The sequence below is a fragment of the Populus nigra genome, chromosome 14 (genome assembly GCF_951802175.1).
Source record: "Populus nigra chromosome 14, ddPopNigr1.1, whole genome shotgun sequence".
NCBI lineage: Eukaryota > Viridiplantae > Streptophyta > Magnoliopsida > Malpighiales > Salicaceae > Populus > Populus nigra.
This window is the reverse complement of record NC_084865.1, coordinates 13,889,586-13,901,056: the sequence shown is the minus strand read 5'-3', so window position 1 is coordinate 13,901,056 and position 11,471 is coordinate 13,889,586. Positions and strand designations below refer to the sequence as shown.

The following is an 11,471-nucleotide window of genomic DNA, read 5'->3' as shown; positions in this document are numbered from 1 at the left end:
TAGTTAAAAATCATCGTCACAAACTACAATACCTTGGATTCATATACCTTTGATAAGGACAGCCAATACACTTAGCAGCTCATTAGGGTCCTTAATTCTATGGTGTTTTTCATTAGAACAAAAGGCAGAATCTCTTACGTAGATTGGTCATGATCACTTGATGATCGATCGGCTACTTGTGAAATCTGATCAACACCTACAGCCATGCAAATTGGGAAATCCTGTGCTCATTTTAAATGTTACTGCAAAAATTCTTTAATGTTCGAAGAGGGCATTTGAAGCTCAATGCTCTGAGATACTCCAAGAGCATTAACAGAGTTTGCCAGCTCGGTATTATAAATTATATTGTAAAGAAGAACTAAATGCTGTTCTGTCATGTTAAACTTGTAGTCGGCGTGGGGCGAGCCCATAGTGCCCCCTTCTAGCGTGCTTTAGGGGGAAAAGAGTAGGGGTGGGGACAAATTGCGCCGCAAGGCAGAGTAGTAATCTATCCCGGATAATTTTAGGGTTCCTTTTGCAGCCTTATGAAATTGGGTATGCGTTTGTTGGATTCTGGTTTGTTCATGTGGGGACTGTGTCTAGCTGTCAGCGGGTTTCAGAGAGTATAAGAATGTGGGTTTGCACCTCTAGCTGAAGCAGGAAACTAATGGAGATTGCAAGAGAATTTGGAGCATTGTTGTTCCTTGCATTGGTGTTTCGCCCATTTCTGGTTCTTGGGCTAGATGATTTTGAGGAAAGAAACGGAGTGGCTCATTTTAACACTACTAAAAATGATGTGCATTCAAGTGGAAGCCACAACGTTGAGCTGGATGATATAAGAGAAGGAAGAACAAACTCTACTTATACAGATGCTTTAGTCGAACACAATAGTGATTTGAACAACGGTGGAAGAGGAGGAGGTGGTGGCGGTGGTGGTGGTGGAGGAGGAGGTGGCGGCGGCAATGGTGGTAATGGAAATGGAGGAGGTGGTGGTGGAAGTGGAGTCGGGAAAGGTGGTGATAGCGGTCATGGAAAAGAAATAGGTAAGCCACACCAAAGAAAAGGAGGAAAGCCTAGCAGTGGCGGTCGAGGAGGCGGTGGCAATGGTGGTGGTAGAGGAGGTGCTAGCAGTGGTGGTAGAGGTGGTGGAGGTGGCGGAGGTGGTGGAGGAGGAGGAGGTGGCGGAGGCGGCGGTGGAAATGGTAAAGGCTTTGGATGGGGCCATGGAGGTGGCGGTGGCGGAGGTGGAGGTGGTGGCGGAGGCGGAGGTGGAGGTGGTGGAGGCGGCGGCGGGAGTGGTGGTGGTGGAGGTGGAGGAGGAGGAGGAGGTCAAGGGGGAGGTTGGGGTTGGGGAGGAGGAGGAGGTGGTGGAGGGGGCAACCAAGGAGATTGTTTGCCATGGGGATGTGGTGGCCACCCAAGAAAATCAATTGGGGCAAGATCAGTTAGTCCTCCCTGAAACTAAATGAAAGGGTGATCATGCACACTATTGCATGGGAAAAAGACGTTGCTAGCTAAGTGGGAACAAGATTGAAATACCCCTCCGTCCCTCCCTCCCTCCTGGATTTCAGTTTCTACCTTTTCATCGATATAACCTCACATCAAATACTATCATGCATCCCATAGAAATAATCTTCAGCACTACCTCCCTCCCTATCGAATCTTATTCTAAATTCTGTGCGAGTCGACTGTAAGCCAATTAATACTTTAAATGTTCGCAACACTTTTGTGTGAGAGTGGCTAATAAAATTAATATTCTTACTGATTTCTACTTCTTAGTGCCATCTGCTCCGTGGCCAGCACTGCTACAGACCTACCTAGCTCCTCTCCTTCACTCTTTCTTCTTCTTCTTCTTCTTCTTCTTTGAATTTTGCTCAACACCATGATCGCATTCCTTCATCACTCATCACTTTCTTAAGAGATTAGACATGTTTTCTTATCAACATGACATGATATATATATATATATATATATATATATATATATATATATATATTAAGAAAACGATAAAAATGGAAACGTCTTCTAAGGTTATTTTCCCCCCCTCAGGAACCCAGAAACTATTTCATCTTATGCACTGTAAGAAAAGCCCATATGAGTGTTTTTTTTAAGACCTGGCCCTTTTCTCAGTCCTAGCTAGCCGTGAGCTTCTACATATAGGCGGGCCAAGCCCATAACTCAAAATGGTCCAACAACTATTGATAGGGAAAGAGAAAAAAATAAGGCAAACTAGTGTGGTGTCAATATTCACGGGGGGCGGGGGTAAATCTTGATTTATATAGTCTCTGACCCTTTTACCAATTAAGACCCAAACATTTCCCATATCTCTCGATTAAATCCTTTTGTTTTGTTAATATGTTCCATTTAATATTCATAATTTATGAAATAAAATGGCATCGCGTCGAAATAAATTCGGTGAAAAAGTTAACTAATATTTACATAATTAAGGACCTCAACGAGAATCGTCTAAAACACATTAGAGACGAATCAATAAAATCTAAGATTTTGGATCTAATTGAGATTGAGTATATAGCTTATGGGCTAAATTGAGTTTTGTCCAAATAAAAACCTTGGATTACACAATAAATTCATCTAATTAGCTATTTGACTTGTGATTCGTTGCGGATAATATGATTTTTCAAAAAAAATTATATATACAAGGTTTTTCCAATGTGTTTTTTTATATTAAAAAACTAAGTATAAATAAAAAAATTTATGCAAAATCTAATTAAATAAATCAATATCATCTATGTAAATAAATAAATGATAACTAAAAGCATGCATCGCCCAAAGAATACGGGTGCCCTTTATGCGCTGACATGTGAAGAGTACGAGCAAATAGCATTTTGAATTTAAAAATTATTTAATCAATGTAAAAAGATCAAAACATCCTCTAAATCTAGAATTAAAAACACCTTTATGAAAAGATAAAAATACTCCTAGAAATATATACTATTTTTTTCTAATTCCAAGGGAAAGAATATCTTTTTACAGTTTTCTAAACAATGAAAAGATGAAGATATCCTTTATCAATGATTCTAAATTTTTTGACAAGTAAATTGATTATTATGTTGTTTAAAAAAATGAAAAGATGAATATACTTCAAACAATTCTTTAATAACCGGTGGATATCTAGAAAAGACCGAATTGATGCCAACACAAAGGCATCTCACTTTTCTATTAGAGGGTAAAATAGTAATTTTATTATAGCAATCCGCAATATAATACTACAGTAAGTTGTATGTTTTTGTACGGTAATTTGTAGGTTTTTGTATAGTTATTTGTTAATTAAACTTTTCTTCTTTTTCTTTTACCTCCCAACATATCTCAGACCATAACTATACTGGGTATCCTTTTTCCAATTCTTAAATTTACCCTCCCCTGCACATGGACTGAGCACCAAACCTTCAATTAAACACTCCAGGCCTTAACATTGCTGGAATGTTTTCTTGGAGACAACGGTTCTAAAAATAATCTCAAAAATCAGCGCAGCAAGAACCCTAACTTTTTTATGATTTAGATAAGCTAAACGACTATCTTAAATTATGTATGGATGTATGCATGAATCGTAGAAAATATAAGCAAGAAGGGTTTGAGAAGTAATGCCAAGGGCATATGATAAAACATCCATCCATGTCAAAGGGGTTGGACGAGGAGGGCACAATCACCATCACTACTACTAAGTAGATAATGTTGCTGATGGGGCTAGAAAAGCTTTGAGCATCTGGTCTTTGGATTTTCCAAGTGGAGTGCACAAGATCATAATCGCCACATCACTCAAAACAACTGAAAGAGCCGGCCAATAAATTTGACCTTCCCTGATGGATATTCAACAAAATTAACAGGAAAAAAACTTTAATAACTTCTCATTTATTACCATCAAAATCATCATAATCACTGCTTCTTGATGGCTTCTTTAAAAAAGAAATATGTGGAGCTGAAAACGTTTTATATTTATGATGTGTTTAAGAGTATAGTAATGGTTGCACGGCATGTTTGAAACCCGCGGCACCTAGCATGTGAGCACATACATGGTCTGTTGAGAAAGCCCTCTTTAGTCTTATTCAGGATGTACTGATTTATCACCTCAAAGTCCACGAGGCTTGAACTCCACTACGAAATAGTGTCAAAACCCCACACAACTCTACCATCTAACCAAATCCTTCCTACCAGACTTTCATACTGCTGGCTTGTTGCTCTATCACAGACGTTTGAGAGTAGTTGGAGCTGGTGGGAGATAGCCATCAAGTGACTGCCACGCAACAATATCAAGTGAGGTGCTTGCATTTGGAACTTTCCGCCTGCTTGTTACTTCATGTAGGAGTTTTTCATTTAATTAAACTTCATGTTAGTTGTTGATAACTTGTATGTTAAATTAACTTGTATAAATTTCATCAATGAATTACAATTGATTATGTGTATTGCTTGACCTCATGGAAAGAAAAAAAAAATTGATTCTTATGGTATATATGAGATAAAATATTTGCCAAATTGGGCATAAGAAGGAGAGACTTTCGTTTTCTTTGTTATTTTAGAAATGACTTGCGCTTGACTGGAGGAGGAAGAGGAGCCTTGTAGAAAAGTCTGGGGACTGCAATTTGACATATGGCAATTGGCATGCGCATTGTAACTAACGTTTCAATTCTTAATTACTGATAACCTTGTATCACAAATCCGCCAGCAGCATTAAGATTTACTGTGTTCTGTGACATCCCAAGTGCGATTTTTGAACAAGAAAACGTATCTTGTTGTTTGTTGTTTGACCTTTACTTGAATTTTATGCCTTTGTCCTTGATATCTGTATTCATTGTACAGTGAAACACTCAGGTTTTTCACTGCAATTTATATTGAAGCCACTTGAGAGCTCCAACGAATGAGTGGGACAAAAAGGAAATTAAGAACTTGAACGATTAGGAGCATAGATTTTGAAAAGAGGTTAATTTGGACAGCAAATGTGTTTAGCATCGGCAATTCTCCCTTGCAGAGCAGATGAAGGGAAAACTAATTGAAGTATGCTTTCAAATTAAATTAAATCCTTGTGGTCTTAGAGGATTTTTTTTCATTTAAAAAATGAAGTGGGGCTCGGACATTGAGTTTCACTTTAACATGCAACAGCCTTCATGGATCAAAGGACGTGGAAAACTATGAATGATGATTTGTCATTTGTTCTTGCATGACTCAATCAAATTCCAAATTTTAGAATCTTAAAGAAGGTTTAATTAATTTATCTTAGCAACTAGATTAATTCGGGATCTCCTATCGATTTTCGTTGGTGTTTATTATTTATATCATCTCAAGGATAAATGATATATATCTCAAAGCAACGCTAAACGTGAAATTACAGTACTGATGTGATCATTTGCTTCAAAATTTTGTCATTGAGCTCAAGATATGCTTCGGGATCTTTCAATACAAACCCTGAGCAGTGTAGTACAGGGGAAAGATGGATCCAAAAGGTAAAAAAACAGATACCATCAAGATAATTAATTCATTGTAACGAGCTTGCCTGATCTCAAGGCATGGAGTAAGTGCTTGAAGTAAGGTAAGCTAAAATGGCAGTGGTGTATAAATGCTTCAGTGCTGCCTAGCTGAATTGGTGAAAGTGTTGCAATGCCAAAGCCCACACTCTTCCCTTCTTTGCTCAAAATCAAACCCTATTAGCCTAGCCTCTTTTCTAGTTGAAGGCATATCCATGATTCAAACATTAAGGTAATTAAAGCTGCTTAGTCACTCGCTCCAAGATTGTTAGTGCCCTTGCCTGAATGAACAAGTCCTGTTTGAATCACGTAAGATGTGTGAAAGTCTAGATCAAAGGCTGGCACGGTTCAGGAAGTGATCAAGTTATTCATTACCCCAGAGAGGAAGCAATAAAAAGGGACTGCGACTGCAAATTGGTCTGCATTTTCAGAAGCTCCTTATAAAAACAAGTCAGGGTTGCCCCATGACATGAATGTGGGGAAAATGCCCGTCACTACATTCGATAAATCATTCAACTAAGTAGCCCATCCTGCAAAGTGGTTCAGGCTTCAAAAATGGCACCTGAGGAAAAAAATAGGTGCAAGAAAACAAGATTATCACTGTTGAAGCTGTGTACAGGAAAAGATTTGAAGATCAATGGAGGGAAATAACCAAAGGCACGCCATCCATCCACCATCCCAATGCTAATTTCAAACCTTGAACGCTCAACCTCCGCCTTTATGCCTTGGCCCAAATGTCTCTTTTATGCAAACAAAGGGTGGTCCATATCGGCATTCAGCAGCATCGAAAACCCATATTTACTGTATATGAAAACAAAGTACCCATCAAAGATGACAAATAACACTCTCGCCAATATATCTGAACCCTCAGATTCCCCTTTCCAAGGGCAGGGATTTTATCAACTGCGAAAGTCTCACGCTACATGCATTACACTTAAAATGTTATTCGTTTTTTAATAATTACTATGGAAGAAACACTCTCCTCTCTCACAAAATACCTAGACGTCAACAATATTTTTATTTTCTAGGATAGGTGTGTGAATCGAGAGGAGAGGGAAAAGAGGAAATTAAAAAAAAAAAAAGATTTTCGTTGCGCTGTCAACAGTAATGGGAGAGAGCTACCAGCAACACTAAAATAGATTTTTATTGGAGGATAGAGGAGGTCTCAACTCTCAAGCATTGCCTAAACAACCTTGGGATTTTTTTTATAACTCTTTAATTTAATCTAAAATTTCATCTTCTTAAAATTCAATAAGAACCCAACTAAGAAAAAAAAACAGAAGAAGTAGATAAACCAAGTTCGTTGAAAAAAAAATTAAAATTAAATCAAATCAAATTTTAAACAAGAAAACCGATAATGTTTAGGATCCACTCGATCAAGCACGACCCACTAAACCAACTCCAACAAAATTGAATTTAAAAACCAAGCTGTCTAATGATGGATCACGACAGACATGGGGCAGCGCTAAATAAAAGAAAGAAGATGATACAATGTATGACATCCATGGCACATCCTAGTCCAATCATTGTTTTTCATTAACGACTGTTTTTAGTGTTTTTTTAATCCGTAACTCAAACTCTCCATGCGCATTTTAGATTTCTCATCAACTCAAGATTTAATATGGCCAACATGTGGCGAGACTGGTCTTTCTTCCCAATTCCGCACACAACTGCTTCAGCTTTCATGATGTTCATGCTTTGCAACGGCCTTCAAGACAAAACTCCAAGAGACGGACGGTTTCTATCTCAAGACTGTAATAATTTAGGGTTTTTTTATATGAATTGCCTGTCCCTAACCAGAACCACCTCCCTGAGCTTAATTAGCTTAAAATCAAAGGAAAATAAAACATCAAAAAACAAAGAGCACGATATTAAAGGTCGTCACTAATTCAGTTACAAATACTATATCTACCTCACCCACCCTGAAAGGAAAAATGTACACTAACAAACCGAACCTAAATAAAAACCGGTTTCAATGCCCCCGGTTCAATTTCCTATCCTCTCTTTTCCCTAATACCCTGCCTTCCTCTAGACTACGATTCTAATCTACCCAAAACTGGGTACAAAGGGTTGGGCCAGACCTGGTTCAGTCGGAACCAAACCCTCCTTATTCCTTCGCATTTCAAGCACTTTACGATGATGGTTCGAGTGCAATTCCTTTGAGAAAGTTGGGCTGCAAGCCGGTCTGTACTCGGGCAGTAACCGACCCGACTTGTATCGAACCCCGCAAGCATTGCAAAGGGTTTTGGAACCATTTGGACCGGCTCTCCACTGTGGAGTCTTTTGAACCCCACAATGGCTACACCTCCTCGACGAGTTGGAACCACAACCTTTTGCCGCTGCCTCATCAGCCGGTTTTTTCATCTTTTTCGCCACCGGTTTCTCGAACCAAACCGGTTCAACTTTCAAACCGGGTTTGGAGTAAACTAACCAAGGGCTTGAAGGGCTTGAAGAGGATGTTGAAGAGGAGGAACTTGATGATTCTGTTAAAGAGGGCGACCCGAGTGGCCAAACTCTTACACCATTTCTTGTTCTCTTGCTTCTAGCCTTGCCTGGAACCGGGGTCTTAAACAAGGGCTCTTCTAAAACCAACTTCTCCTGTTCCACCGGGTTCTCTTTTTTCGGCTCCGGCGGAGAAACATTTGTCGGAAACGGTGCGGCGTATTCCGAGTTGGAATCCTCCACAAAATGTGACAGCCATTCAAGACTTGCAAAATCATCCGTCTGTAAAAAATGGCACCTTTTCAGTGAAAAAAATAGCCAACAAATTAAGTATTCAAAGAAAGAGAGAATGGAGAGAGCAGGGCCACTAACCGGCACACAAAGTTCACTTGTAGGAACAGAAAAAAAATCATCTTTGACAGCAAAACCAGGACTACTGTCACTGTTTTTGTCTTCTTCAAGGGCTTCTTGCTTAGGAGAAACAGAAACAGAAAAAACACAAGGTTTCTCTTTATCTCCCCCCTCCTCCTCTTCTTCTTCAATGAAGTCGTTTTCATTAGAGAAGTCTAAGAGCTTTTCAACAGAGAAGTCATCAGACGACATGCCGTTGGGAACATTAACTGCCCAAAAATCGTCTAAAACTTGCGGGCTAAATTTCATAGCCACTTCTTTTCTAAAACTGGTCTTCAAAGCGCCTTCAACACATTCCATTTCTTGTTTCTTGAACCTAAAAACAAAAAAAAGCAAAGGACACACAAAACAAAACCCAGAAATTTAAAAACTTGATAGCAAAACCAAGAGAGAGGAGAGAAGAGAAGACACAACGGGTGTGTGCGTGTGTATATATACTCGCAGAGGTATACCTGAAGCGAATAGGATAAGAGAAGGAGAGAAGAGAGAAGGGGTTGTGGATTTTGGAGAGGAGAAGAGTTTGGTAAAGCATTGAATGAGAGATGAAAGCATGCGTGGCCTATACCATAAGTGCCAGTTTCTTTCTTTTTTTATTTTATTTATTTTTTCTCTGTTTTTTTTTCCAAGTATTTATATAAAATAGTAGTTATCTCTCTACTGTTTTTTTTTTATCTCTCTATTTATTTATTTGGACGAATTTAATTTATTTTATGCGTTTGCAGTTTAAGAAATAACGTCCTAATGTCACATTTTTTTTTACTGAAATTACGAGGACTACCCCTTTGAATTTTCAAAGCCAGATACTCTTTTACATTGTTACCTAAATTAGTAAATTGGTTGACCTTCTTAGGCTTCAAATTATGGTCATATACAATTGAGTTCGTATAGTTTATTTTGGATTTCAATTGAAGTATTTTTCTTCTTTTTTTTTAATTTTAGAAATCATAATTTTTATTTGAATTCAAACCCAGTGTAATATTATAAAAATTAATCCACTTGTCCAGTATATATTCAAAAAATATTTAAAATGTGATTGAAGTTTAACTTTTATTTATAAGTATTTGGTAGTATGGTAAAGATTATTTTTTGAAATATTTTTTATTTAAAAATATATTAAAATAATATTTTTTAAAAATAATTAAATTTTACCCACCGTGTTTTGAAATGCAATATCAATTCAGAGCTTACAAGAATCGTTATACTAATTATATTCAATTTGTACAAGTATGGAGAGTGCATCCATCTATTGTTAAATAAAATTACAAAGATGTAATTAAATTGGATATATGTGTTAATAACTTTATAGTTTTCAATAGTAAACGGTAATTGTGAATTAAATTCAATTCGTAGAATCCAGTCCTTCCGTTTATGCTAAGATTTATATTCAAACTATGAAATTTAGATTTATTGTAAATATAATTCATCTACTTAATATATAATAATTTATTTGGTTCATTGTTTCGGGACATATTAAACAAATACAAAGAAAATATAATTAGTATTTGGTTAAGAAAATATAAAATAAATATATTTGAATTTATGTATTTTAAAAGTATAAAAGATGTATCTTATTTGTTTTCAAGTCTTTTATCTTAAAATAGTAAACAAATACTATTTAATTAAATAATTTAATTTTTATTCTTTGCTAATTTAAATTGATTTGACTTAATTGCTACCAAAATAAGATTAGATCAATTTTTATATCAATCAATTGTAACATAGTTAAAAACGAAACTAAAGACAAACTAGAAGGACTAAATTCATTTACAAAAATGAGTTGGTTTTGTTACAACTACGAGGCAATAAAACCGATTGGTTTGTTTTTGCGTTTTAAATTTTTTTAAAAAAATTTTAAATTTTTTTTAGTTTTTTAATTTTAAATTAATATTTTTTTGATGTTTTTATATTATTTTAATATTCTAATATCAAAAATAATTTTTATAAAATAAAAAATATTATTTTAATATATTTTTAAATAAAAAATATTTTAAAAAATAATCACAACAATACTCCAAATCAGGCTAGTATAAAGATCTCTAACTTCGTAATCTAATTCAGAAACTCTCTTATTTCATTATTTAATTTAATTTATTTATTTATTGGTCTGTCCGGCCTTTCAAACCTCGAATTCGTGACGGCCTAGAAAACCGCCACCTTTTGTTTTTTCTTTCTTTCTTTTTTACTTTTCTTACTTGGTTAGATTTTTCCCATCTCTTTTAACTAATCACCATTCATAATGCCTACCCCGCTTTGATTGCTTACTGTTTTTTATTATTTGCTTTAGGGCGAACTACAACCATGCCCTCTATTTATTTAATAAATTTCATCTTGGTCCCTCTCTTACTGATTACACTGGCAATATCCTCCACTCATCAGAAATACGTAACTTTTATGGTACTACTCAATAGAGCAAATTAACATCTCACCGTGGGAAGAGATTGACATGATTTTGATCATAGTTATTAAACATAATCTGAGAGCTAACTCAACACAAAGCTAAAGTTTTAGATGAGGAAAATAACTCAAAAATTTAAAAAAATCAACAAGTTTTTAACCTGGTTGCTGGTTGATCTGTCAGTTCAATCAAGTCAAAACAAGTCAACTCTAGATTGGATTTTTTTTCGCTGCTTGAACCAAGTGGCAGATTGGCCAGGTCTTGATTCAACCAACTAGGATGGGTCGGGTTTGATAACAATAATTTTGTTGGGTTCAGGGTTAACATGGGTGCGATTAGTAGGAGAGGGACCTAATTGAAACTTCACAACAGACACAGAACATAATTATAGTTTGCCATTTGCTTTATTGCTAAGTTAAACAAGAAAAGTAATTAATTACATGTAACAGAATTCAACTTGGAATGCATTTTAGACGTTTTCAAAGCGTGTGCGAATCTGTAATGCGTACATGTACCTGTATTTTTCAACACGTTATGCTGTGATTGTCTTCATTGTTTATGTGGCAAACTTTACGTGAACATATTTAATTTAATGTAACATCGAGACGATAATTAACATTTAACCTGTCAAGAAACTTGCGCAAGCTTGAGACAGAAGAAAATCAACAGGTACGAAAAATAATGGCCATTGAAACATTATCAGTGAATTAATAAATGAAACCGTAATGAAGATCAATTTCTTATCTAACCCTTAATTATTCATATAA

The 11,471-nt window shown here is 36.2% G+C and overlaps 2 protein-coding genes across 2 annotated transcripts; one reads left to right on the top strand and one right to left on the bottom strand.

The window, feature by feature from the left end:
- Positions 1–646: 646 nt before the first annotated feature.
- LOC133672571 (putative glycine-rich cell wall structural protein 1) lies at positions 647–1,438 on the top strand. Its single transcript, XM_062093017.1, has one exon. The coding sequence runs from the start codon at positions 647–649 to the stop codon at positions 1,436–1,438; it is 792 nt and encodes a 263-aa protein (XP_061949001.1).
- A 5,867-nt stretch (positions 1,439–7,305) lies between these two features.
- Positions 7,306–8,912, bottom strand: LOC133672529 (GATA transcription factor 5-like). Its single transcript, XM_062092961.1, has 3 exons — positions 8,762–8,912; positions 8,271–8,625; positions 7,306–8,180 (listed from the first exon to the last, which is right to left on the bottom strand). The coding sequence occupies exons 1-3, from the start codon at positions 8,839–8,841 to the stop codon at positions 7,503–7,505; spliced, it is 1,113 nt and encodes a 370-aa protein (XP_061948945.1). The 5' UTR covers positions 8,842–8,912; the 3' UTR covers positions 7,306–7,502.
- Positions 8,913–11,471: the final 2,559 nt, after the last annotated feature.

Excerpts from the sequence above, each read along its gene's own strand:
- LOC133672571 (XM_062093017.1), top strand. The coding sequence starts at position 647 with ATGGAGATTGCAAGAGAATTTGGAGCATTGTTGTTCCTTGCATTGGTG.
- LOC133672529 (XM_062092961.1), bottom strand. The coding sequence starts at position 8,841 with ATGCTTTACCAAACTCTTCTCCTCTCCAAAATCCACAACCCCTTCTCT. Across the intron at positions 8,626-8,761 it reads TCTTATCCTATTCGCTTCAG|GTTCAAGAAACAAGAAATGG; the intron begins GTATACCTCTGC and ends TTTTGTTTTTAG. Across the intron at positions 8,181-8,270 it reads CAAGTGAACTTTGTGTGCCG|ACGGATGATTTTGCAAGTCT; the intron begins GTTAGTGGCCCT and ends CATTTTTTACAG.